General features: G+C 41.7%; 2 protein-coding genes across 2 annotated transcripts in view; one reads left to right on the forward strand and one right to left on the reverse strand.

The window, feature by feature from the left end:
* The window catches only part of MYLK4 (myosin light chain kinase family member 4), an 81,660-nt gene extending 69,740 nt beyond the window's left edge, over positions 1 to 11,920 (reverse strand). The window contains exon 1 of the mRNA XM_082297775.1: positions 11,816 to 11,920. Coding sequence (XP_082153901.1) covers positions 11,816 to 11,871 — 56 coding nt within the window. The 5' untranslated portion in view covers positions 11,872 to 11,920. The remainder of the gene's footprint in view (positions 1 to 11,815) is intronic.
* Positions 926 to 26,415, forward strand: WRNIP1 (WRN helicase interacting protein 1). Its single transcript, XM_082297798.1, has 7 exons — positions 926 to 1,706; positions 10,670 to 10,861; positions 11,878 to 12,122; positions 18,785 to 19,014; positions 24,079 to 24,234; positions 25,108 to 25,187; positions 25,644 to 26,415. The coding sequence occupies exons 1-7, from the start codon at positions 1,179 to 1,181 to the stop codon at positions 25,917 to 25,919; spliced, it is 1,707 nt and encodes a 568-aa protein (XP_082153924.1). The 5' UTR covers positions 926 to 1,178; the 3' UTR covers positions 25,920 to 26,415.
* Positions 26,416 to 27,367: the final 952 nt, after the last annotated feature.

Consider the following 27,367-nt stretch of genomic DNA (forward strand, 5'->3'; position numbering starts at 1 on the left):
AAGTGAAATTTGTTTGCAAGTGCCTCCTCCAAAGCCCCAGAGAAGAAATCTCACCCTGGTCACGTGTCACTGAGCAATGGGAAATTCTGACCTTCACATGGTGTGAAGCTCCATTTCCCCCAAAGGAGGGTGAAAACCTTCCCCCAGTCATCTATATTCCTCAGCTTTGGCCTGGGAGATACTTTTCTCTGGGTCATCTTCAGCAAGTCAATCTCTTACTTCAAGCAAAATATCTTGCTTCATGAACCACATTTTTACTTACAAGCTCAGAGACCACACATGTCATAAAACCACTGCCTAGTTGTAAGCACAGGCAGTGCATACCTGTGGTCCTGCTGCTTCTTCTGCCCCATAGTAGCAAATCAATATATTTGCATTATAAAAATATAAACAATATAGTATGTGTTTATAAAACTGATCAGGAATAGAAATGGGTAGGCAAAGAGGTATTAGCCAAAAAGTAAAACCTACAAACAACCCATTTCACTTTCAACATCTGGGTTTAGATTGCAATCCCTTCAGTCAGAACTAGGTTTACATGATGGGCTGTAAAGCACTTTGCTTCAAACTCAGTCCTTTGGCCTCCATCATCAGTTCAAATAAAAATTTTATTTCTAACCTGTTGGCCACTTTCTAACCAGCCATTTTCAAATTTTAAGCCTGGGGGTACTGTTAGGCAGTAGCTAGACTTGTTTACCTCTTAATACAGCTGACATTAGACTGACCTGAATTTTACAAGCTGGGAACTATTATGTCACAGTGTATAATTAAACCTAAACATATACTTTAAGAAAGAAAACAAGATGTAATAAGGAAAGAATTACCAGTGGGTCAAGTTCGGGTCATAAATTAGGATGCGAATGGTACCGCTTACTGGGCACATCTTTGAAATACAACCTGCCCCGCATTCTGCATAATACAAGAGTTGGGTTTTGAATCTAATTTTTTTTTTTTTAAATAGTAATTTATTGGTGGTTTTCCCCACAGAGAATGACGTTTTCACGTATCTCAATGAAAGACCCGGTAGACCCGCAAGCCCAGAGACCGCGGCGATTTTGTTTAGCACGGCCCCGAGAGGCAGGGAAGTCCGGCTGCCGGGGCGGGGAGTGGGCCCGGGCGGACTACAGCTCCCGAAGGGCTGCGGGCGGCGCCGCTTCCTGCCCCGGCCGCGGGAGCCCATGGAGCCAACGGAGGGCGCCGAGGAGGAGCGGCTGGTGCGGTGCCCCGTGTGCCTGCGGGAGCTGCCGGGCGCCGACATCAACCCGCACCTGGACCGCTGCCTGCAGGCCGGCGGGGCCGAGGCCGAGCCCCCGAGCAAGCGGCCGCGCCTCGCCGCTGCCCCGCCGGGCAGCCAGGCCGAGGGGCAGCCGGAGGAGGCCCGCCCGGCCGCCGCGCCCCCGGTCTTCTCCCTCTTCCACAAGGGCCGCGGCGGCGGGCAAAGCCCGGCAGCCGCCGGCGGGAGGAGCGGCGCGGGGCGGGACGAGGCCGCCGTGCAGCCGGGCCATGGATGCTCGGCCGCGCTGTGCGGGGAGAGCCTGGCGCAGAAGCTGGAGGGGAAGCCCCTGGCCGAGCGGCTGCGGCCGGACACGCTGGGGGACTACGTGGGGCAGGAGCGGGTGCTGGGGGCGCAGACCCTGCTGCGGTCCCTGTTGGAGTCCCACGAAATCCCCTCCCTCATCCTCTGGGGGCCGCCGGGCTGCGGGAAGGTGAGTGCGGGCGGCGAGCGCCCAGCCCCGGCTCACAGCCTGCGGGTTCGGCCGGCGCTGCTTCACGTGGCTCTTGAGGCCGGCGAGCTTAAAACCTGTTAATTTCCGGAATCGCTCTTTTTTTCGCCCCTCTGTCTTCTTGGTTTCTTTTGTAGTGTCCTTGTGTTGGCTGATGTCCAGTAGTTTTCACTTAAGAGTACAAAAAACACAGCCTGCCTCGTGAATAAAATAGAGTTGGTCCACCCCCATCATCTCCACTCCATACAATTTGCACTTTGATTACACAAGGCCTCTCTCGCTTTCAGATAATTCAGATTTCGTAACTCCAAAGTCCGTACCTAAAACATAAGCCGTGGTTTAGTTAGTGGCTGAGAAGCTGAGAAACAGGAACAACACAGTCTGTAAACTCTGAAAGAAGGTGAGATACCAGCAGATTAATACAGCACAGTTTGCGAATGCTGCATTTGCTTTAGCCTACGAATTCTTGCCCCTGAGAGAAGGCAACACTGGTGTGGAAGAGACATAGCCAGACACTCATCCACTTTCATACACTTTTAGCCTGTTGGGTCTCTGCAGGATCTGACCGCTGCATCTTCTTGTTCTGCCTCCTTTAAGATGCATGGGGCCATTGTGAATCCCAAAAGGCCCTTTAGCACAGCTGTGAAGGGATTCACAGTTGTCGTGAGGGAAGGACCAAAGGAATTCCTCAGGTGTGGTCGAGCACTCTTTAAGATCTTGCCTTAATTTTGTCCTGTTATTCCACATACTTCAGATTTGTGGTGTGGCAGGGCAAACAAAATACAGTTTTCTCTGTCAGTCTAATGTGTTCACGGCATTAAGTTTCACATATATATGTAATTCATTGTGTTGGCTGCATGAGAGTATGTTTGAGAAATCTGGGATAGGGGAAGTAATTAATGCTTAGCAGAGGAGTTAAGGACAGAGCAGCAGCTTGCTCTTCTCAGCATACTTAATTAAAAATAAAAAAATACTATGTGTGGTGTTTGAATAATAATGCCAGTAAAACACAGTAAATAAGGAGCAGGCAGTAGAATTACATGAATACCATTAGCAATGATGCAGCAGGTTGTTTAGGCTAGATAACATACGCCTGAAAATAACCAACTAGTGAACTTAAATAATTGCCACTTCCTTTAAAATAACAAAGTAATAGCAGAAAGCAAGAGCTCAGAATAGATGGTGTAAAGAAGGGCTGTTTCTGAAAGTAATGATGAAAGTAATGAAAACTGGTTAAAGGAGAGGTGGATTGACTGAAGATGGCCAGAGAGAGAAGTGGAATTCAGCTCTTTAGCAAATAGGAATTCTCCTTGCTGAATGAGTAACACATTCAGGGGCTTGCTTCTGTATTTATTTGTGCTCTTTTGCCTTTTGTTTCTTGTCTCTGTCAACAGCGCGTGCTTGCTCTTTCTTGAAGCCCTCTTTGGACAGGAAAAAAGCTGTTACAAGTGCAGTGGTAGCAAAGCAAAGGCTGCAGTACAGTCTCTGCAGACTGGCACTGATTTCAGTGGCCTTTGGGTTGTGATCTGATGACTGCACCTGGCTTTGACCATGAAAGTGCTTTTTCATGAGCTTGTGACAGCTTAACAGTTGTGTTTCAGGTCTTCTTTAGGAACCTTCGGTGGTACTAAAAGTGTCTTTGAGTAATGGGTGATCTGTTTTATGCCTGTAATATCACAGCTTTCACTCTCTGTTCGTATGACCCATCCTCCTCACCCATATGCTTTACGCAGAATTGTATTTAGTAAGCTTGCTTTTCACAGAGTTTAAATTCTGTTGCTCCTCACTTGTCTGACTTGCTTAATTTCTGTGCCTTTTGACCCATCAAAGAACAGTTCCACAACTTACCTGTTATATTTTTACTCACTAAGTACTTAAGCTATTGGGTAACTCATCTACTTTCTAGATTATTCCTTCTCAGCAAGGAGTTTTGAGTCTATGTGCTTTCACCTGGCTCCTGATGAAACATCCATTATTGGCTGAACCAGAAACTCCCACAAAAAGTTGAACTTTGCCCCTTCAACCATGTTTATCAATATTTCTAGGATGGTGCTATAGTTTTTTCTCAGGCCTTCTTCCCGATGAATCATATTGTCTGTCCCAGTTAAATATCTGCAAGTTCTGTCCTTTTCTTGGATTTTTTTTATAAAATTCCTCTCCTGACAGATTTAACATGCAAGCAACGTAGTCTGCCTAAAGATGGAAAAGGAGATCTGTGCTTGCCTGCCTGTCCCATTCACGTATTATTTGGGTTGTATGTATACAGTGTGCCTAAGAAAGCATTTCATGAGAAAGCAACTTAGTGCTTGAAAACTTGGAAGATCCTGTGAAAGTGAAGTAAGTGTTCTCACTGCCTCAGGACCTGGTTGGACTGATCAGCAAAAACTTCTGTTAAGTACAGTCCTTTTCAGCAGGAAAAGTACTAAGAAATAACTGCATGTTATGTAGCTTTGTATGTAACAAGGCCACATGCTAAGCTCTGTTCACCAAAGAGCTAAAACAGGAGCATAATTAGATATGTTGGTCTAAATTCAGAAGTGCTGTGTAAGATGGTGATACACTTTTTAAACCTCTTCATGCTCTTGCTGCCCATGGAATCTGGTTATTGCAGCCCATCTATGCCTTCTTCCCTTTCTACAGCCACATGCCATGCTACCTGATACTTTGGAAAAGGGTAGAGCAGGACTGTTAAAAAAAACCAACTGAACATGGAATAAATCATCAGGGCCAAATTTCAAATCAATTTATGTATTATTTTTCAATCTGGACCTTTATGAGATAGTAGTTCAACAGACTTTTTCTAATCAAGAAGAAAATAATCTTTCCTGTTAAAGCGCTCTAAATGCAATATTTCATATTGCAGGTCAAGAATATTTTTGGAGGATTTTTATCATGAGAACAATAAAGCTATGTACTGGAGTAAAAATATGTATGCTATGTAACTGCTCTGCCCAAGTCAATTTTGGCCTCAGCTGTACCTGAATATTCAAGGAAGCACCCTCAAAATTAAAAAGACAGAATTGATGTATTTCTGTTGCGATCCTCTTTTCTTTTGAGTTTCCATCTGTACTGAGTCCTCTTACTTTAATGGAACATGATCTTTGTACTTTGAATTTGTCATCCTAATATCTTAGGAAGCCAAGGTGCTCTGGGTGAAAGGTCTTTCACGTTTTCTTGGCACTTTTGTTGCTTTTAAGTTGAACACGAGCCTGTTTTCTGCTTTTAAGAAGCTGACCACACTCAGGCCAGAAGAAACGCTGCCTCAAAGAGATGCTGTGGTTATTAGCTTAGGAACAGTTAGCTTGTTCATCCTGACTATGCAAATTTTTAAAGGCCTGTATGAATCTGAGTGTAATGTGAGTAAGCTGTACTCTGATTTATGGCACCTTAATACAGGGATTTAGATTTTTGCATGTCTGCCATTGAGGCACCAATTTTAGTAAAGAGTTAGCAGGGGGACACAGCGTAACTTGAGCACCAAATAATTTTGCTGCCACAGATGAAGTTTAAGCCTTATAAACATGAACATTCTGTATTTAAATACAGCAAACATTCCCTCTTACGTCTGCTGTTTAATATTTAACAAAAAAAAACCCCAAATAGGTAGCAAGTGGCACAAACCTGCTTCTTACAGAAGATAAGACAAAGAGCATTCATGCATGATTTTCTGAGGTTCATGTGTGCACTTTAGTAATAAGATAAAATATGCTATGCTGATATGAGTGCAAAACATTAAAACCCCCAGTAAGTGATCTTTGAAGTTTCTATCAAATCTTCTCTGACATTATATTTTATTTCTAGGACTCCCTTGTATTTCTTTTCTTTGTTTGTATTCAGTAAATGACACATTGAAACACAGACAGCAAGTCCAACTTACCTATTTTGCTGCCCACGTATTTATCATCCCTTCCCTCCAGTGCTTCCTACTTTGCTAAGTGGTTACCTAACAGGCTGTTTGATTGCTTGAGTGTATTTCATCTTCTCTTACTCATACAGCTTGGGTCTGATTTGAAGTAATGAGTTCTTTCAATTGATTAGCATGAAATTTTTAACTGAAAATGCATCATGTCTTTCACTGTAGTGTAAAACCGAAAGTCCGGGACAACTCTGAAACATGGGTTTGTCTTTGCAGTTGCCTGGGAGCAGTATTCTAATACAGTGTGCTTGGTTTTGCTTATGCCAATCTAAATCAGGAATTACTTGGGATAGCTCTCTAGGAAGAGAAAGCTGGAAGAGAAATTACAATTGTATTCATAAAACAGTTGGAATAGAAGTACGCAAATCAGAAAACAGCAAATGGAGGTACAGCTCCATTTCAACAAACATTATGCAATGACCTTGCATCTGTTTGTGCTTGGTTGGGCTTGGATTCTGGAAGTGCTGTAAAGCACATGCTGTGGCTCTTGTTCAGTGACACTTACTCCTCCAGTAGTATCTCAGTGGGCTATTTGGGGTGTGAGGAACCAAACAAGATGGGTAAGAATAGCATCTGCCCTTATATAAATGCCAACTGCTGCTACTTTGATTGTGTTTATCTGTATAGACAGTGTCCCCAGGCCACGTTCATCTGCTATGCTGCCAATTTCCTTTAGACACGGCCTGTCTTATCTCCTGTGAGGCAGTGTGGTACAGAGAACATCCACAGAGCTACATCCCAGAGAACTGCTGCCCTATGTGGCATCCAAGGATGTTGTTGGTGTCTCCCTCAAGGCATGGCCTTTCCTGATTGCTTGGCAACCACAGTATCACCCTCCTGCCAGCAAAGAGAGGGTTGAGGGTGAGGAGAGGCCATTGATGGCAGCACCATGTAAACAAAGGTGTGGAAATCCTGGCCAGAATAAAGGAGGAGTAAAAAATAGCCAGAAAGTCATGGTCAAACAGCAGCAAAGAAAATCAGGTTGCTAGTTCAGCACTCTGATAATGTAGCTTCGATGCTACAAGTCTGTAGGTGTAACTAGCCTGTTGTGTTTTGCACTAGGGTTATCAGTCTCTTGTCATCCCTGCCACAAACATAATTCACACTGTGGTTTGCTCTGGAACAAACCAGCAAAGTCACTTGTTGGGGAAACCTACATGCCAGCTAGATTATCCGTGCTCAGGAATAATCCATGCTGCGCTGCACTTGTGCCAATCTGTGCCACATCTGCTTTGGTCACCTAAACATGGCCTGGCAGAGGCTACAACCTTCCAGACTTTCTGGGAGAAGCATGTATGTTGGAAGGACCTCACTTTTGCAGTATTCTTGATATGATCTAACCATATGTGCTAATCCTTTCCCAGTTTTTTTTTCAATTCCACTTTCTGAAGTGAGCTAGGCAGTACCATTCTTCATTCCTGTAAGGAGCTTTGGTTAGCTAAAGTGATGGGCATAGGTTAATGGCCTGGTACAGGTCTGCAAAAATCAAAAAGACCACCTTACTTCTAAGAGGATACTGTAGTCATTGAACATCAGCATCAAAAAGACTGGCTTAACTTGTATGTGCTTTTTACTGTTTTCTTCCAGTCTTGGGTGTGAGGTAGCCTTGACTAGTGGCAGTGCAGAGAGGAGGGAATTCGTTTATTCTTCGAGTGTTGCCCAGTCAAGGAAACTTGTGGGTATACAGAAAATTCTTTTCTCCTAGTACAAAAACCCAGCTAACCAAATAGCAAATCTGATTGACTTCTCTGCTCTGACAGTGGGAGGTGTGTAGAGCCAAGCATGCTTTGAGGGTTGCTTTTGTTTCATCCATAACTTGTATCAAAGCCTGGAAGAACAGATAACATAGTCTCTGCGAGTGAGCTTGTTTGGTTATTTTTTTTGTTTTGTTGCTGGGGTTTTGTATATCTCAGACAGTTTCAGCCTTTGGGAAAGGATATTCTCATTTGGTCTGACACAAAGCACAGGATGTTGAAGGAGGCTTTCAGTAGTTAAGTGTTTGTTCTGTGTGTAACGGGTCTGGAAATAAATGACCACAGGCTGAAGTTAAGTGTTATCCATTGGTGAATAATGTTTCGGAAGTTTGTTGGTGAATATGTTTCTGTGTTTCAGAACAGCTTTATGGTGTCACTGCTTTAGCTTGTCTAAACAGTTAAGTCAGTAAGATCTCACAATAGTCAGCATAAAACTTGAGATAATAGGTATGAGTTTGAATAGTTTGGTGTGATAGTAGAAGAGAACTAAAAATGGTTTCTGGAAGGGACAATTACACAGTGAGCTCTGTACAGTGAAATTTTTAGTGACATTAGCAAAAAGTTTGTAGGATCACTGGATCACTCCTTAATTTATGGGAAACAGTATTCCTGCTCCTCCCCATAAGGAAAAAGCCATGAGCCAAATAAGAAACACCTGTATAACAAAAGGGACACATTATTAACTTGTTTAGATTTCCTTTTTGTGCTTGTTGTGCAGGTTCTGATACAGATGTTCTCATTCATATTAAATTGCAACATCAGTGTGACTGTTTTAAAAGATTTGTTTCCAATGTAAGAATTAAACTTCAAATTTTATTTTAGATGATGAAGGATAATCAGTGTGGGTTTTTTGCCTTATTTCATATCAGATTTTTAATTTTCTTCTTGGCCCTTAAATACATTGCCCCTGAGGGAAACTAGGAGTCTAGCATATGAGTTATAGTTGTTCTGTGCTAATGCCTTCATACTTAAGCTACTTTGCTTACATGAATTCTCCACTAGGTTATGTGTTCCTTTGGGTTGTAACCTGAAGTAACAAAGAGAGAGAAAACTGTAGCTTGTTACTGACTTTTGCTTGAGATGGTAGGACAAAAAGCAGCATAAACAACCTGAACTCGTGGGAAGTAAGTCTTTCAGAGGACCAGGGAAAGTTTGACATATATGTGATAGGCAGTTTGACTTGCTGAATGATTGATTGTGCAGAAGGAAGAGGCTGTGAACATGCCGGTCCTTGTCAAGCATTGCATTTGAAAGGCAATGTATGTTATTGCAACCTTTGGTGACCCACAAGTTGGCAGAGCAGGAGAGGTATCTGCTGGCTGAGATCTGTGCAGCAGATTTCAAGTAGATTCTTGGTCTAATAGGAACTTTTAAACAAATCTGTTGGGGTTTTTTTTTCCTGAATTAGAGTTAGAAATATGAACGCCTGTGCATGTGTTTAAAGCAAAATAAGCAAAGTGCTTTTTTTGTAAATAAAGAAACTGTCTGAATGAGAGGGTACAATGTGAGCTACCAGTCCAAGTGGAACTACAAGAAGAATAGCTGGTTTGTTGGTTTTTTTTCTTCCTTCTCTCACCACTGCTACTTTTAGAGAAGGAAAAGGTACATTCTTCCTTTTTCATCCTCAAATTTGATGTATTGGGTGTTTCTATGCTTTCAGAGATTTTTAAGGCATGGGTACATCCTCTGAAGGTACATTCTGAATCATGGGCCTTTTATAAGGAAACACAAGTTTTGATTTTAATTTGGTAGCTTAGTTTAAACGATAGTTTTCTTTAGTTTTTTGGGGGAAGTTGCTTATTTGTTTATTTTCTCAGATCTTTCAGATATCTCTAGGCTTTGCTGCAAATGCTTTCCAAGTGTCTTTCTAGTCTTGTCCTCTGCAATGATACAGCTTGGGGATTGAAACAACTAGTGGTTTGAGCTCCAGGAAGCAAGGAAGGATCTGACATGGGATGCGAGTCTAGTATCAGGACCTGAAATGACACCACTTCTGAAGGCAATCAGGAAGCCCTTACTAAAACTAAAGCAAGAATAAATAACAATACATCCTTCTCCTTAACCTCCCATTTTCTAACTTGGGCTGGTTGCCATTTCAGGGACAAGGAGATCCATTAAAGGGACAGAGCAGGGTACTGCAACACCGCTGGTAGCCAAGTGGCAGGTGCTTGCTTCTGCAGCCTCCCTGCAGGAGGATCAGGTTGACACCACCTGCTGCTTTAACCTCAGCACTTGGAATATCTTCTGAGGTGATTTTGTTGACACCTGTCCCACTCCTCATCTGCTGAGGCTCTCTTGTCTTCAGTCTCCTTTGGATCCCTCTCTAATAGAAGAGTGAGCTTGACAGAAGAATCACCTGTTTTCTCTAGCAGTACTTTCAAATAGAGATACACTTTCTTTGGGGCATACACCTGTGTTTAGTAAGGGTTTTGAAGGGAAGTCTGAAAATCATGTCTGTGATATGTTCAGGTGTAATAAATCTACCCAGGAGGTTGGTGGAGGTTGCTTCTGTGCTTTGGTAGGCTAAGTGAAATTATCTATAAATAAATTTGGATTTGAAGAGGTTGTTCATAAGGACAGAAAAAACAACATAGCTGCTCACTAAAACCAGCCAGTTTGTTCAGTCAGCTGCCTTTTACTTCCCTGGGCCAGCATTTGATTACTGTTGACTACTTAGATTTAAGAGTTACGTTTTCTTAAGTACACATGTACTTTTTTAGTACTAATGTTCTCATGCTTTTGTAGAAACTGCTGTCTGATTAATTTCATTGTTATGTATATTGGATATATAAAAGGATTTAGTTAATAACATTTTAGCTTTTTATTTCTCATATGGAGTTGTACTGTAAACTCTTCTGCAGGTGTCTTTGGGGTAGTCCAGCTCTTTATCCATTAACATACTCCACAAAATAACTGCACAGGGAATTGCAGTCAGCCCCTCTTCTGTGACAGAAATGTATTCGGCAGAGAGTTATTCCATGACAAAGGAGACAGCTGTCAGTGCTGTCCTTTTCAGTATTGAGGCTCACTGGGTCTGGTACGTAAAAGTGCGGGCATTAGAAATGCAGCAGAGGAATTGGCAGCTACCTCTAGCAGGAAGTTTTTGAGTCTTCTGTGCACTAGAATAACACGAGCTAAAATGCCTTACTCTGTGAACTGTCAACACTGTCCCTATGTGCAAAATATATAGCTTTATTCTTTACATATTTCCTTAAAATTGGTACTTTCTGTGTCCGAAACAATTTTTACAAAGCTTTCTCCTGTTGCCATTTCAGACTACACTGGCACACATCATAGCCAACAGCAGCAAAAAGAATGGCACAAGGTTTGTGACACTGTCGGCCACAAGTGCCAAGACAAATGATGTTCGAGATGTCATCAGCCAAGCCCAGAATGAAAAAAGACTCTTCAAAAGAAAAACTATCCTCTTTATTGATGAGATCCATCGTTTCAATAAATCTCAGCAGGTACTGTACTACACTGCTTTCTAAAAAAGCCTTTGTCAGCCCTACTGTAAAATTTCCCACTTTGCCTTAAGGTGATACCTTCCTTTGGGCTTTTGATTTCAGTGTTAATACTTTTAGTAGATGAATTTGGGAGAAACATAGAAATTAAATTCCTTAGCTAACTTCCAATCAACATTTAATTACTGTAATTCAATGATTTAAATAAAACATTGAGCTATACTTACAGTTCACTTGTGTGCCAGTCTATATATGATATTTTTATGAAATTTTATTTCTGCAAAGTCATGTTAGTAATGTTTGCTGCGCACATCTTCATTTCAGCCTCCAAATGGGGGATAGCATTCTGTATTACCTTTACAAAGGTCTGGAATGTGAATGTGCCAAAGGCGGGTATTTTAATGTTGTCCACTCTTCTGTGTGAGAAAAAATAAATTGTGGCATGGTACTTCAGGATAGAACTGCAGCCATCACTTGGGGCTTTTTTTCTTTTTCCTTTCCTAGGTTTAAGTTTTTTTCAGTTGTGTCATGGAAATCTTGAATTCTCTACTAGAGGTTGCAGTTTTTAAATTGAACTGTACTGTAATCTTCCTGTAGTTTTCTGAACCATCCTATAGAATTAGGTAGGGAATTGTAGCCCTAAAGGTTGATTCAAAGCATATTTAGGAGTAGCCTCACAATTCGTTATACTTGGTAAGGCAATTTCATGATTTCTTATGTTGCCATGCAATAAACCAAAGTCACACAAACTAAAAATTTGCAGATTTCTTTACCCTATTTCTTTTCAGCTGGTAGGGTCATTCTCAGTGCAATCATTTGTTATTAAGGTGTTGGGTGCATGAAATTCAATCATTTCCATATTTGTGCAGATGAACTGCTTTGTCAGTGTGGTTATTTGTCATACCAAGAGGGAACCCAAATTCTCAACAAGACACAAAAAAAATGTAGCCTACTCACATGGGAAGTTTCAGGTTGTCATTGATCGAGATCAGCTTTTTCTGCTTCCCTCCCATGCTCAGGACACTTTCCTTCCTCACGTCGAGTGTGGGACGGTGACCCTGATAGGAGCAACCACAGAAAACCCTTCCTTCCAAGTCAACGCCGCTCTCCTGAGCCGATGCCGGGTGATCGTCCTGGAGAAGCTCTCGGTTGAAGCGATGGAGGCAATTCTGATGAGGGCCGTCAGGTCCTTAGGGCTTCAGGTTTTGGGCCAGGGCGACCAGCACTGCACCCCTGCGACTGGCAGCAGCAGCAAGAGCTCGGAGTGAGTACTTTTTGGGCTGCAGGGTGTTAACATGCACAGCCCGAGGAGCTGACTGCCTGCCAGGGAGAGAATGAAGTAGTTGGGGGGTGGGAAGAGAAACCCTAGCCACTTCTGATAGTAAAGAAAAGATGTGGCAGCATATGGCAGGGGCGGGGGTGACAGGAGAGAGAGAATTCAAAGCATTGGCTCTCTCCATCCAAAACATAATCTCACCGTCTGCATTAGGAGAGAATATTATACTTGTATCCGTAACTCCTGACTCACCCTGTCAGGATATTTAAATCTGTTCTGCTGCTGAGGATTTGCTGTGGAAGCCTGTAGCCGGGTCTTTGTCATGTCCTAATGTGTGTTACTTCTTGCTACCGGTTGTGAAAGTATCATGTTACCGTTAAGTGCTGCATGGGATATCCCCTCTTAGTTTGGAAGTGCCTGCCAGAAGTTTGTTGTTTTCTGAGAATTTTTTTTTAGTAATACCAGGGAGGATGCTGCTGCTTCTGTTCTTTAGTTGCGGGGTAAGTCCTGTGCTAGGTTTTAGGATATCCTGTGAGGAGAGGAGGCTGTTGCTGTGAGACATTAATAGATTGTTTTAAGAGAGACTTTGTTTTTCTCTGCTCTTTGATGTCCAGACAGATAAATTCACATTAAACACTTGAGAAAGTTTTGGAAAAAACAGCATCCAGATTTGTCTACAAGAGGTGTTATCTGCCTTCTGAAACAGGAGGTTGGCAAATAAGAGTAATGTGTGATACTGTGGTACTCAAATGCAAGCTATTACACTTCCTTCATGTTGGTTCTTGGCTGCACTCCTAGTAATGTACAGTGCATTGACATGGTGGTGATTGACAGACTGTATGAAATAAATGAGAGGGAATCCACTTGAACTTTATCACAGAATGTAAGCACAAAGAATTGCCAGCATGAATGCTGAGGTCATGGCAGGTAAGGAAAGGTATTCCTTTTTTATTTTTAGGTTACCCTGCCTTATGGTTTACTCATTTGTAGCTTTTATGTGTTGTAGTAATGTGAATTTTAGAAGAGAAGGCACTACTGCTTGTCAGCATTAATTTAATGGCACAGCTGTGGTTGTGACTACACCCTGACTGGTTCAGACACTTTTCTTTCTGTACAGGATTAAAGTACAAGGCATAGTTTCAGCTGCAGTTGTTTGGGTTTGGGTTTCACTAGACTCTCCATGTCTGTAACCGTCCGATAGCTATGGATGATTTAAAGAGCATGGTGCTTCATCAAACTGAAAGAAGTCTGGCAGGCAGACTGTCAGACTTAAACAGTTTCAGAAATCTCTCCAGGAGGAGAGAGGGCCACACTTCAAAGGCAGTCATGGGAGCCAAGCATTTAAAAATATAAATGGGGTTTTGAATTGAGGAAGGTTTGTTGCAGTTGTGTGTCAGATCTTTCTTGTCTTTCATGATGCAATCTGGTTCTGGGCCACAGTTCCTGCATTCTGTTGCTGATAAGTTTGGATATTTATAAGCCATCCTGTCCCTTACTGTGGTTCTGTTTTGGCTTCCTCATTAATTCCTGCTTTTTGCTTCGGTGTTCATACCATTTCTGCGTCTTCATTTCCTCTCCCCTACTCTGTAGGAGCAGCTGTCTCATCTTTTTACCCCCTTGTATCTATGAAATAGGACTGTCATTAGATGCAGGCAGGTAACTGTTTATACTGTCCTGAGGAATAAATGGAAATCACCAATTACAATTGATTTGGTTGTTAATGGTGCTCATCTTTATTCCAGAGTGAGAAAAGGAGCTGTAAGGCAGCACGTCCCCAAATTGTGGGGTATACGCACTTTAAAAATGCTGCAGAGATCTAGCAAGAAGGCATAAGAGACGTGTACATTGAATTTTGGGTTTCATTTCCCATGTGAGTCTCCCTTTCCAAGCCACAGCAGTGTAGTATGAAGTACTGCATGTGCTGCTTGGCCTCAGTTAATCAGATGGCTTTAGTATCACATCACTTGTCTGACAGGATGACTTACCTAAAAGAGGTTTTGAAGGAGAGGACGATTCTTTGTGATCTCTCCTATTACCTTGAGGAATAAGGTGAGGGTGAATCTTCCTTGGTCTTTGCAGGCATCCCTGAGTGATTCAGTGGATTTCATCACCTGCGCCCCACAAGGAAAGTGTGCTCTACCCAAATCTGTTTCCTTAAATTTTCTTGGTGGCTTTTTCTTATCTTGCTTCCACCATTGCTGCAGGTTTCTGATAAGGTTAGATCACCTGCAGTCTCTTTCACTCCACTGTGGCCTTTCCTTGCTCTAAAGCTGAAACAAGTAGCAGGGGGTGTTACCTACTTTGGTATCTTTCTGTTATGTCATCATGGCTCATAAAGGTTCTTTGACAGAAGTTTTTTATGTTAATTACTGGATTTATTTAGGATAAGATGTGCTTGTTGTTATATTTTCATCAGCATTACTGCTATCAAACTGTTCCTCTAAAGTCTGCAGTAAATCAAGCTGAAAGATGGAGAAACAGGAAGGGAAGAAACATAGTCATGATGAAGAAAAGTAAGAAGTCAATGTTAAAGATTTTTTTATTGCTGCAATTGCTTGTGCTTTCTGCAGTTTTTGCTGGGTCAGTAATAGCACAAGCTGTTCCAGGTGTGCACTATTACACTTGTACTGTGTCAGTGGTGGAAGAAACCAAATTCTTCTCTTGGCTTTTTATTTTTGTCATTCAAGTGCTGCCCTCAGAGTGGTATCTCTAATTGAAGTCAGACAGTAAACTGTATGGTTGATTAATGTGTTTGAAGTTAGATAGCACAGAAGGCACACAGCTGAGGGAAATGGAAGGAACCCCAGTTTCCTGTTGGCAAGCCCAGACATCATGCAGTTCAGCTTGTTACTGGCTGTATTACAAGTTCTGGCGCGTTTTGAATTCTCTGGTTCATAAATCACAACACTGAAGATGGAATTCCTTTGGATCTTCAGTGTTCAATACTTTTTTGAAAATTACTCCTTAATTGAAACATCCATTCAATTTCCTTGCCGGAAATGGGTTGCTGAGGTGAGAGGCAACACTGGAAGACAATGCTGTAAGGCAGTGAGCAGTGCATATCACACTGCAGTAGCTCAGTTGGAGAACTGTGTTTGCCTGTGAAAGTGTTGCAATCTGCCAAGGAGTGAATGTAGTGAGAGTAATTGCATTGAGAAAGTAAGAAGGTACTGCTTTATATGGGAAAGAAGCAGTGGGTACTTTATCTCATGTTTTGCTCGCTTATTTTTTAATCTTTGATCATACAGGTTCTCCTTGCTTGAGCTTCCTTGTATTTATTCCCTGATACTATTTATGCTCTCTTGTCATTGGCTCAATTGCTGCAGTGCTGTATGGGTTTAACAGGTAGTTCATCATACATTTCGTGTTGGTTCTTGGCACAAACTGTCTGAAGGCTATGGAGATACAGAGGAGCTGGAAGAAGGATTTATTATCCTGTAGTGGTAGTTTTCCATTCCTTGAGCTAGTGTATCACCTTCAGCCCAGTGAGTGATGGATCCCAGTATGTCCCTTTTGGCTTGTTTATGTTTTTGTCTCCAAGTATCATCAGTTACAAGGTACCAACATTGGCCGTTGGCATCCAGTGGGTATTTGGTGTTAATTTTGGAAGTTGAATAAAATATGGGATTGCCCATCTGCAAGAGTATCAGGAGCTTGGAAATAAGTTAGAAAGCATGGAAGTTATTCTGCCTTGCAGTTCTGATGGGTGCAGAAGTTGGGTAAAGTGGGAGGGAGTAGGGCACTTGAGCTTCTGAAGACAGAATGGGCTTAAAAATGTAAAATACAGCAAGTGGTTTTTGGAAGACAAGATGTTGAAATAATTGCCATCCTGATTTTGAAATTACATTCCTGCCTGGTAAAGTTAAATCATCAGAAAATGGAGTTTAAGGTTTTAATTGCTCAGAAAAAAAATCTGAATTCAGTTATTCTGAGTAGAACATTTTATTATTTTGAAATACTGAGTGTGCATGGAGCTGAGATTATGCAACAGGGAAGCATTACGTTACTTCCAATCAGTGATTCTCATCAATGTGCTGTGCAAACTGCTTGTATGTGGAAGTTTTCTCCATTTATTCTTGTTCTTTATCACATCCTGCATGTCATGCTACTGTATGCATGGAGTGGATAAGCCCAATACATAATGCATTATTTGGATTGGAATTGCCGTTATGGTTATGTTGCAACTGAAATTATACCATGGAAAGGGACAAGGCCATTTGCTTGTAACCAGATTTTTCATACATTCTTGTGAATATTTGTTTCAATTTCTGTAATATAAATTGGTTATGTTGAGCCAACAGGGCATTTAGAGTTCTGTAGTGAAACTGAAGAGACAGGAATACAACTGAGCTTTAAATTAGCAGATAAATGGCAAAAGTGCTCTGAGGCCTCAACTTTCTTTGGGACAGATTGTACTTAGTTTCTTCTGAGGCAGTACCTGCCTTTTAGTGCTCTCGATGCTTCCCCTCCACTTGCAGTCACTGCCTGCAGTTGTGGTATCAGTGTGAGGAGGTCTCAAGCACAGGGAATCCTGACATTGCCTTTTTGTACACCACTGGTAGTAATAGTAACATATCTTTTGGTAGACTAAGTGCAGGGCTGTTGCGAAGCATTAATTATTTGTTGCACAAGAGCTTCATAAGAGATGACCTCTCACACCAAGCTCTATGTGCTAATCCCTACTGATACCTCTCACTCTTGATTTACAGTCCAGCTACTAGAAGTGGCTCAGTTAGGGCCATTACTTAGTGCCATGTTTTAACTCCATTAGCTGCTGTCTCCGAATCAGATCAGTTACACCCTCTGCCTGACAACATCTTAGTACCTTGTCTACATAACTAAGGTTTGAGGGTTAAATCCTCAACAGGGTGCCTGTGAAACCTGCAGAGGTTAACTGGTTTGGATGTGCCCTAACAGTGGGGACTACAGCCCCGCAGGTGAAAACCTCGAGACAAAACTTGAGGACTTTGTTGTTCTCACAGATTTTTCATGGACCCACTAGAAGATCTCAGGGGATCCTGCTGCTGCATTTCTCAGGTCTTCCCATCTTCATAGAATCACTGGATATTCTGAGCTGGAAGGGACCCACAAGGATCATCAAGTCCAACTCTTAAGTGAGTGTCCCATACAGGGATTGAACCCAGAACCTTGATGTTATCAGCACCATACACCAAGCAAGTGAGCTAATCTCAGTCACTTGTTCCTTTAGACTGTGAGTTCACTGGAATTTGGCCTTTTTCATGTGTGTCTTGGGGTGACTTTATGATGCATATCCCCCTGTTGCCTGCTCTGTGCCCAGACATGAATCCTGTGCCTCTCTGTGCCTTTAAAGCTAGCTAAGGGAGAGGGGGGAGAGCTGGTGGAATTCCTTTGGCACTGTGTTCAAAACACAGGTAAGCTCACTGGTTTCTTCTGCCCAGCTGCTCTGCTTCTGCAGCAGGGAAGAGAGTTACATTCCTTTTGCTTTTAGCTAGCTTCTCATTCATTAGCTGAGGAAAGAGGTTTTCCTGGGACTTTGGTTTCTTCTTCTTCTCTTCTGGACTGTTCAGAATGCCAGACCATCAGAACCTCACTGGGAGGCCTTTCCTGCTTAGTTTCACTATTGTCTACAGCCATACCACCCTGAACGCCAGATCTCGTCTGATATCAGAAGCTAAGCAGTATCAGGCCTGGTTAGTACTTGGATGAGAGACTGCTTGGGAATACCAGGGCCCGGAGTGGCCCATGCTGAACTCCAGCTCCGGAGAGGAGAAAGCCACATTCACAAAGGACTCTGAAATCTACCCAGGTTCTCTCCACTGTGAGAGGTTTTAATTATTTAGCATTATTCTTTTCCCATGCCTGCGTGCACTGTGCTTGTTAAATAAATTTTTTTTTTTTCCTTTTTCACTTTCCTCCGAGGAATTTTCTTTCTGTCTTTGGAGGGGATGTTCCTCCCAGAGTGTTTCCCTTAATTTGTCTCAAACCAGGACAATGTGTTTGTATAGTTCTGGCACACATAGAGCAGTAGATGGCAAAAAGAGTGATGGGCATGTATTGGGATACAGTTACTTTCTAGTAAATTTTTTTTTTTGTACCCCAGTGACTAAGTTGTAATACTAAAAAAAGTAGGACTCTTCTGTTTTACATTGTAAACAATCCTTTCTGTTGATGCTCTTTAAAGAACTGATAGCACCTCCTGCTGGAGTTAGTAGTTAGTTCAAAACCTTACCCTAATTACTTTATAACTCACTATATTCTCTCACCTGCATTTGGATAGCTTCCTACCTTTCCACTGTTCTTCCACCGAGGAATATGAAGTGCTAGCAGTGAAATGCTAATAGAGTAAAACCTTGTAAAGTTCAGCTGTCTGTGTCAGAATTGGGCTCTGGCAAAAACCTAACCCTAGTTTTTGTTGAATTTAATGAGGTGAGGAAAAATAAGGGGGTTAAATAGGTGAGAGCTCCTGCCCTGTATTTTTCACGTGCAGTTGTATTGAGCAGGCTTGGAGCAGCAGGAAGAGGGTCAGCCCCTGGCTCTGCAGGATGAGTTAAGACAAATTTAAACCCAGGTGTGTCTCAAGAAACTTTGTAAAGAAACGTCATCTCCAGCAGGATAAGCAAGGAGAGGGGTGTGATAGGGGCTAAGGGTGTGTGGTTATTCTGTTGCAGATTTCCAGTGTACATAGAGGAGAAAGCTCTGAACACACTTGCCTATCTTTGTGACGGGGATGCCAGGACTGGGCTGAACGGGCTCCAGCTGGCAGTTCAGGCCAGAGTAGCAGCGGGAAGGACCACTCCTTTGAGCGCTACCGAAGGTGGTGCTGCAGATGGCATTCTGGTAACAGAAGAGCATATAAAGGAGGGGCTGCAGCGGTCTCACATCCTGTATGACCGAGCAGGTGAGTAACTGATGCAGTTTCTGAAATGCAGTGTTCTCAAGATGTGATAGCCTTTCTAATTTCTCTTTCTTCTCCCCTTTTCCTACCAGCTGCTCTACTGAAACAGTGATTGTACTAACGTTTGTCTTAGAAGTTACTTTTCCTCTACAATGTAGTTCAGCCAGAAATTCCTTCTAAGCAGTGTTTCCTCGTAGCAACTGTGAAGTGTAGATTAGCTGAAAGACCTGTTTGCTGTCCTGAAAACAGTTGCATGGTGAAATTATTTGTTATTTAAGGTTATATAGTCTTCTATGAGGGTTTCAGTGTAAAGAGGCAGAAGAATTTGATGAGGACATATTTCTTGGAGGGTTGGATATCTTCCATTACACTTCTACTCCTTTGAAAGTCTTGGAAGTGCTCACATTCACAGCAGTATGTTATGTCAAAACCTGAGCAGTTTGCTTTATTTTTAGAGTTGCTTTTTAAGGTAATGAATGCTGTAGCTTGCCTAGGGCAGGCCACATAAATCTAATTTCATTTAAGGCTTCCTAGTGTTATAACTACTCTTGCTAAATTTGTGACTTTGCAATCTTAGGCATCACAGTAGTTGGCCACTAAACCATTTTATGTTAGAGGTTTAAAAATCAGTAGTGTCAGAGATTAGGTGAATCCCCTTGAATGCATATGCTAGTTCTTCAGCAGTACTTGAATGACTGTGCACAACAGTGTGAAATGATTATGCCAAGCAGTATGTGAAGAACTGATTTATTTTCTCTCTTTTTTGGCCACTGTTTCTGATATGCACCATTAACTGCCACTGTTCAAAACCTGTGATGAGATGTTTCTTGAGGTTGGTTGTAACATATGCCCGATTGGAGCCTTCTTGCTACAAAGAAGTAATGATGACTCACTGTCAGGAAAAAGGCAGCTGGGCAGATACTGATCTAATGGCAGCTGAGAAGTCAAGGGTAGGCAGGGGAAAGGAAAAGAAAACTTGTATGGGGTCTGTGGCAGGAAGAGGTCATGATTAGAAAGAAGCGGAAAATCTGACCCGTTCCCTAGTGCGAGTCTCCTGCACCGTGTAGCTCCCTTGTGTGTTTGCTGTCGCCTTGTGGCCGCTGTCACACAGAACTCTTGGCTGTGTCCATTGCTCCCAGCCCTCCTACACCTTCTTGCTCTGGTAGAGATGGCATGGACTGCCTCTTCCTGAGGCTTGCATCAAGTCTGGGTAGCATGTGTCAGGCCCTTCTCTGTTGCAGAAATCCTTGTTGTGGTTTCTTGTGGGTTTTTTTGGTCAGAGATTTTCAGAGTGGTGAGAGCAGTGAAAACTGTGTTTTTCTGGATTGTATAAATGCCAAAGAGCCTGATACAGATATTGTCACAGTAGCAACAGTTGCCCAAGTACATGCCTTTACAGAATTTCTCTCTTCTGTGGAATAGTCTGTGTTGACCACTGACTGTTGACTCCAGGTTGACCACTTTTGTCCATAGTAGAGATAGCTGTTTGTCCTTTTAATGACAAAGGACTTCCAGATAGCAGCTACTGTATGTACAAAGATTTGGTTTTTTGGTAGCATGTTCTGGCTAATACATTTTGAATCACAGCTGTGGTGATGAGATCTACAATCCTCTAAAATAAAATGCTTCGGCCTCATAAAGCAGAGGGTCTAATCATGATAGCAGCAACATACATTTGAGTGTAGCGTGTTCATGTAGAAAGCACCAAATAATTGATTCGTGTTCAGAGCTGTGAAAACATGAAATTTTTATTATACATAATTTTTTTTGTTCCCTTCTGCAAAATTTGCCAAATAGATGTAGTTGGGCATTCTCTTCTCTACTTTCATCAAGTAATCTAGGAAAGAAATCATTCTTCATCCAGTTGTTAGGCTGTTGTTCTGATTTATGTGCAGACATACAAGGAAAAGGTCTTTGTGCAGATAGTTTATGCATTTTGGCTGGAAGGACAAAGAAACAAGTTTAATCAAATTTCACTGCCAGCAGCCACCTGCAGCCCTTGCAGCGTGAGAGGAAACAAAAATTATTTAGTCATATTTTATCTTTTAATTGCTGTTGTTAAAATTTTGATCCTTTTAGAAAATGATGTAGCAACCAAATTCATTAAAGTTTACCTGCAGATGGGCAGTGACTAGATCTTTTAAATAGAGTTGTATTGTTGCCCCTTCTTTTCACATATTGTATCACTCTGCTAACACTGATTTAAAAAGATAAATGTCAGTAGTTTCACTCTCTGTTTGGTAACATCAGCTATGATAAAGACTGGGAATGTGTTGAGCTGAATTTAATTTATTCCACAATCTGGAACACAGTTTTTCCTTTCCCTACTCTGGAGGAGAAAAGAGAAGGTGTTTCACAGCCCAGGGCTTGCTCTTGGGGCAGAGCTTAGAGCCACGTGGGCAGGGCTAAGTTGCTATTCCGTACCGTGCACATCATTGCTGGGGTAGGGGAATGGCTTATTTGGAGCTGATTTCCCAGCTGGTGTTAAACCACCACATCCACACCATAATGTTTTTTTCCAGCTCAGTTTTGTTCTGCTGGATCAGAACAAGAAGTCTTTTTATCCATGCTGTTGCTCTAGTCTTACTTCCAAGGCTGTCTTCCGTCCTTTATCAATGAGCAGTTGATGTTTACTTTTGGCTAAGAGAAAAAATAATGTGAGATGGGCACTGTGATTTTATTTTTGTCTGCTACCTTGTGAACAGGGATTGTTTAAGAAGCCCAAATGTTAATTATGGTCTGTGAACAAGACCTTTTCCCTACCTTCTACCAATATGACTTTAGATAAATCGGCGTCTTAAACTAGCCTGAAAACTCCTCATGAGCACATAAAGCAATCTGTGGACATATATCAGCAAGATTTATGCATCTGTTTATGTCAGCTCTAGAAAGCCCTCTCTTCCACAAAGCCTCTTGTGTAGTATCTTGTTTCAGAAAGGTATTTGCCTTTGTGGGAACTGCATAGAGAAAATGTATTTTGATTCCAAAAGCTCTTCATAGTTTTGATTTCAAGAGGCATTGGTGATACAGAACAGCGGAGATAGATAAGCTGGTATGTCTCCATCTCTCAACTGAATTGATAAGGCCAAAATCTATATGTTGGCTAACTAGCCTGAGAGAGCTAATCAATAAAGATCTACTAAAAGTTCTAATTTTTTTTTTAAACTGCTTCTGGTATCTCAGGCTATCTATAAACTGTATTTTTTAGACAGAAATGTAAGACCTGTCTCCACTGCACATCACTGTATTTTGCTTTTAATTGAAGCTGCAAGTCTGATGTGTAAGTATTGTCACTGTGGCTCTGTCACCAACATCGGCTTTGTAAGGAAGAAAGTAAAAGGAGAAAGCTAATTCCCTCTTCAGCCTGAAGTCTGAAATTCCCTGCAGATGTATATATCTAGACCTAACCTATCTGCTGGATTCCTTCTGCCTCTCCAGCTGGTATCCCTACGTATGACACTTTACAGTAGCCCAAACAGCATATAAAAGCCTCCAGCAGAAAAATCTGGGTGAGTGCAACCTCTAGAGATATGTAAAGGCCAACTTCCTTACTTTTAAGAGACCAAGAGACGCCTCCTGCAAGAGGATGACGCGAGTTCAGCTGCTTCAGTTTATTTCTACTGACTCAAGTGTAATGATGGAGCATGGACATGCTGTTTGTGTTGGCTCGAGTGAGGGCTGCATACCAGGGCTCTTTGTGTGGAGTCCTAGCAAAAATAGCTGTCTGACTGCCTGTGCTCGCCGGCAGCATGTCCAATTCCCCACAGAATCACACTCCAGCAGGAGAGAGATGGGGGGAATGGACTGGGAGGTGGAGGTCTTGCTGGTTACAAAAGGAGCAACTGCAGCAGCATGGCGATTTTGGTTCTCAAGCTCACGCATGCAGCCCTTTTATTTTTCAGGGCCTACAAGTGACTGGTGTGTTCTGATATGGCCCTCAGGCTGTAAATCCTTTTATCCTTAGGAAGAAGAGGAATATTAACAGATGGCTGTGCATGCAGCCAGTTGCCATTAAAATACATACTTAGCTGTGAGCCAAGGAATGCCAGGCACTTGAAAAAATAAAAAAGACAGATAACATGGAAGGTTTAACAACAATATTGCAGCAAAGTACTCTTACAAGTTTGATTAAAAGACATGCATAACAATCAAAACCAGCTGCATGGAGGAAAATTGTAAGCAGGGAAGGGTCTCATTCAACGTTTTAAGTGTAGCCCTAGAAGATCTGTAGAATAGCTTTGTTTCTCCTTGGAGTCCATATCTAATCGTATTTTAAACTTTAATGTTAAAAAAAAAATTCCTTGTAATTCTTTCAGTCTTCCCATTTTTTATTTAGTAGTCTGGCATTTCAAGTATTGTTGTAGTAGTGCAGGTGTCCACAGTTGAACTATTAGGGGTTTGCCAGGGTTGTGCACTGCAATTCTGTTTTCTCCAAATTGTATAATGTTCCATCATTGTATATCCACAGCATTTCCTTTTTTCTCACCTCTATATAGCACATCAAACTCGTGTTTTACTGCACACTTTATTTTCAAGTTTTAGATGATGTGAAATTTCTTTTTTCTAAAATATCACTACTATATAGCACTGAATTTCTCTGATTCTTGTGTTGTCTTCTCAGAGCTCTGTGTGTGTCCAAAACCAATGGTCAGTTGTTTGTTTGTGCTCATACTTTACCCTTTGGCAATTAGGAGCTACTTATGTAGAATTTTCTTCCTAACTGCTTAAAATATCTGGGTTTTTCTTTGTTTTTTCTTTTGAAGGGAAGGTCGTTAGGGTACAAAACCCAAAGTGCTTGCCTTGCAATGTTTTAAAAAAAAAACCACTTCCTTTTCGTCAGCAGTTGCTCTGTTTTGCTTATGTAGTTAGGGAATGATCCACATGGGAAACCATGAAAGCACTGAAAACATTAATGGGTGCTGCAACCACATATACATAATAAGAACTTGGAAAAGCAGCTTCTGTTTACTGACGTCATCTAGTGAAATACCTTCTGTTCCCTGTCATGCATTTCACTTAATTTCCTCCTAACAACTTTACGTGTCGCTTCTCCCCCATCCTAAACAGGAGAAGAACATTACAACTGCATCTCTGCCCTGCACAAGTCTATGAGAGGCTCCGATGAAAATGCCTCCCTTTACTGGCTTGCTCGAATGCTTGAGGGTGGTGAGGATCCTCTCTATGTGGCAAGGAGGCTGGTGAGGTTTGCAAGTGAAGATATAGGTCAGTATTAGTATTTCACATTGGAATATCACACTTAATGAAGATCTGCCAGGCTTCTCTGGTTTCTAAAATTTGGCTTTTGAAAAAAGAAGCAAACCCTAAACAGTTGTGTGCAAAATAGGTACAAAATACTGAAATGCTCCACATGCAACAAAAACTTTGTGTATGCAGGCAGAGACCTACATGTGGTATCATTGTGATGATCGCCTGTTTCAGGAGAGACAAATGGTTTTGAGGTCAGGTTTGGTGTGTATTAATATCAATTCTTTTCAGCCCTGCTGGCTGTAAGTCACCAGTAAACTTGTGCCACAGGGAGTATGTGTTTCAGGGATGTCTGATTTTCTTATGTGTCTGGCACGTGAATGCCTACCCTGACCTGCAAACCTCAGGTTTGACAGCTGGCCCCCTAGTTGTAAGGCATCTTGATTGACTTATCCAAAGTAGCAGATCCAGCAACACCTTTAGCTCATATGTGATGGGTGAAGAGTTAGGAGGTCTGGGGAAGCTGTGTCTGTATAGCAATATTTCCCCATTTCTTTATCAATTTCAAAAAGTAGGAAAATCATATGTGGTCAGCTACTGCTCAGGCTGCCACTGTGTGGCAGCAGATTCAATCTGTAAATCATATCCATGACTTAGACCTTTTTTTATTTTCTGGGGAGGAGGAGTACAGAAGAAGAAAATCTTGGAGGGGTTGCATCATATGTATGGTGTGGTACAGTACCAGAAATTCCAATATCTGAGGAAGCAACTCTGAAATGTGCATGGATACCTTACAGGAGAGGAAAAAATAAATTTTTTTAAAAAATAAAAGAGAGACATTAAGTGAAGCAAATTGACTTGAGCCTGCTTTTATCTGGTCCCTTTCTGTAGGACTGGCAGATCCTCTGGCTTTAACGCAAGCTGTTGCTGCTTATCAAGGCTGTCACTTCATTGGAATGCCAGAATGTGAGGTAAAGGCTTCATTAATTCACTGATTTGAAAGTTCTGCAATCTGTAAAACCTATCTGTAACTATAAAAAGAAGCAGATTGCAAGGACAGGGCAGACTTAGTTACTTGTTCATTCTGCATGCCCCATCTTTGACAAGAGAACATTGTAGCTCTTAAAACAGATGCTGTACTTTAAAATAAAAGTCGCTGCGTATTCATTGTTAAAATGTGATACGTGAACATGTATCATTTTTCTCTATCCATTTTTTCTATTATAAATAAAGTAGCTATTATTTTCTAGTAGTGAAAACCATGAAGTTGTGTTGTTGTTAAATAATAGTATTCATATTATAGTAGCAGGCAGAGATCAGTTTGAAAACATAGTCCCTGCCATGTAATACAAACAGCCTGATTAGCAGACCTTTTCCCAAAGAGCTTAAAAGAAGTCATTTAACATTTTCCCTGTGTTTGTTTGCAGGTGATTCTAGCACAGTGTGTAGTGTACTTTGCCAGAGCCCCAAAGTCTATAGAGGTGTACAGGGCATATGGCAATGTCAAGGAATGCTTGAGGATGCACACAGGACCACTGCCCCCTGTTCCTCTGCACCTGAGAAACGCCCCAACAAGGCTCATGAAGAACTTGGGCTATGGAAAAGGCTACAAATACAACCCCATGTACAAGGAACCTGTGGAGCAGGACTATCTACCAGAAGAGTTGAAAGGAACAGACTTCTTCAAGGAACGAAAATCGTGACCACTGTGCTCGGAATGGATCTGATTTTATGACTCGTACATTTCTACTGGGGTAAAAATTTCCCTTACAGTGTCAGCTGCCTGTTGCTGTGGTTGAAAGGATTAAGCCACCGAGCCTTCCAGATACTTTTTTCTCCTGGTTTTATTGCTGTTGTTCTGAAGGTATTTTGTAAAGAATTGCAGTTAGGCAGTGTAGAAATGCAAGAATAAGCTTCATCCATATAGTGCTGTCACTGGTTCACGTGAAACAGAGAGAAAACAAGAGACTTGTATTTCTGGCTCTTGCTGTGAGACAAGAAATATTATTGTGCTGCTTTTTAAAATCAGTTTCTATTTCAGAATTTGAGAATGTTATTTTCCAGAAAAACAGTAAATTGTACCCGCTCTGCTAAAATACTGTAAACAAAATATAATTACAGAGTAATTTCTGCTCTTATGATGTTCTAGAGACCAATTTTGTACAACAGTTATTAAACCAATAAAGCTGTTAAAAATAATGTCTGTGCATTTGTTTAAATACTCCTATGACAGCAGTGTGGTTTTGAAAGTTTGATATCCCTTTAATTTTATTATCCCTACTTTCCAGAGCAAGTTTAATTCATTTTGTAAGTAGAATAGTCATGAAAATGGCCACTGGAACGATACCAAGCTCTTTTCACCCCTCTCCAGCTATGATAGGACCCAGCCCTGTCTGGAACACCCCAGTTGCAGGTGGGTATTCCTTGACAGCAGAGGTATTTGGTGCTGTGTGGGGCTTAGATCAGAGGAGCTGCCACAGCTGCACATGTGGAGCTCATTGAGAGCAATGTTCACAAGCCAGGAGGTCTCTGGGCTGAGGATGCAGTGCCAAGTCCAGAAGCCAACTTTATTCAGCTTATTGCTCTTAATTTTCAAGACAGATTGCTGACCCTTAGCCTTGATCAAAAGTGTTGGATATACAGCCTCCAAAACTTTGTGATTTGTATCGGAGATTAATTTTGTTGTGAGACTCCCTTCATATGAAGTTCTGCATGATGTAGGACTCCAACCAAAAATCATGGTGTAACTGAAATGTTTCAGAAATCAAACCTTTTGCATGATTGTGTACTGTTAGAGGGTTTGAGTCATGTTCTTTTAAACATTTCTATGTTCTCCTACCTCAAGTATAGTTTTTGAATGCTTTGAGCAAAGTGTTCTTCTAAAGATGAGCAAGTATTTCAGCAAGCTTCATTTATGTATATTTGCATGCTTTTCTTTTTAATACAATTCACTTTTTTGTTGTGATTTGGTTGGAACTTTCTTGTTGCATGAATTAAGGGAGTAATTAATTAGATTAGTATTTTTATCCTGATGGTCCTCTGAAGTGCATTTGGAGGAATAAGGCAAGGTGTGGTCTTTTCCAGTGCTGGAGTAAATCTGAGCAGCATGTGCTCACCTTCAGAGGGCAGCACAGGTTGGCAGAGGGTTCAG

The sequence above is a fragment of the Coloeus monedula genome (genome assembly GCF_965178545.1).
Source record: "Coloeus monedula genome assembly, chromosome: 1".
NCBI lineage: Eukaryota > Metazoa > Chordata > Aves > Passeriformes > Corvidae > Coloeus > Coloeus monedula.

What these genes read in the sequence shown, in the direction of transcription:
- WRNIP1 (XM_082297798.1), top strand. Translation starts at nt 1,179, where the DNA reads ATGGAGCCAACGGAGGGCGCCGAGGAGGAGCGGCTGGTGCGGTGCCCC. An exon ending in GTTTCAATAAATCTCAGCAG is followed by an intron (nt 10,862 to 11,877) that starts GTACTGTACTAC and finishes TCCCATGCTCAG; the next exon opens with GACACTTTCCTTCCTCACGT. An exon ending in CATCCTGTATGACCGAGCAG is followed by an intron (nt 19,015 to 24,078) that starts GTGAGTAACTGA and finishes CATCCTAAACAG; the next exon opens with GAGAAGAACATTACAACTGC.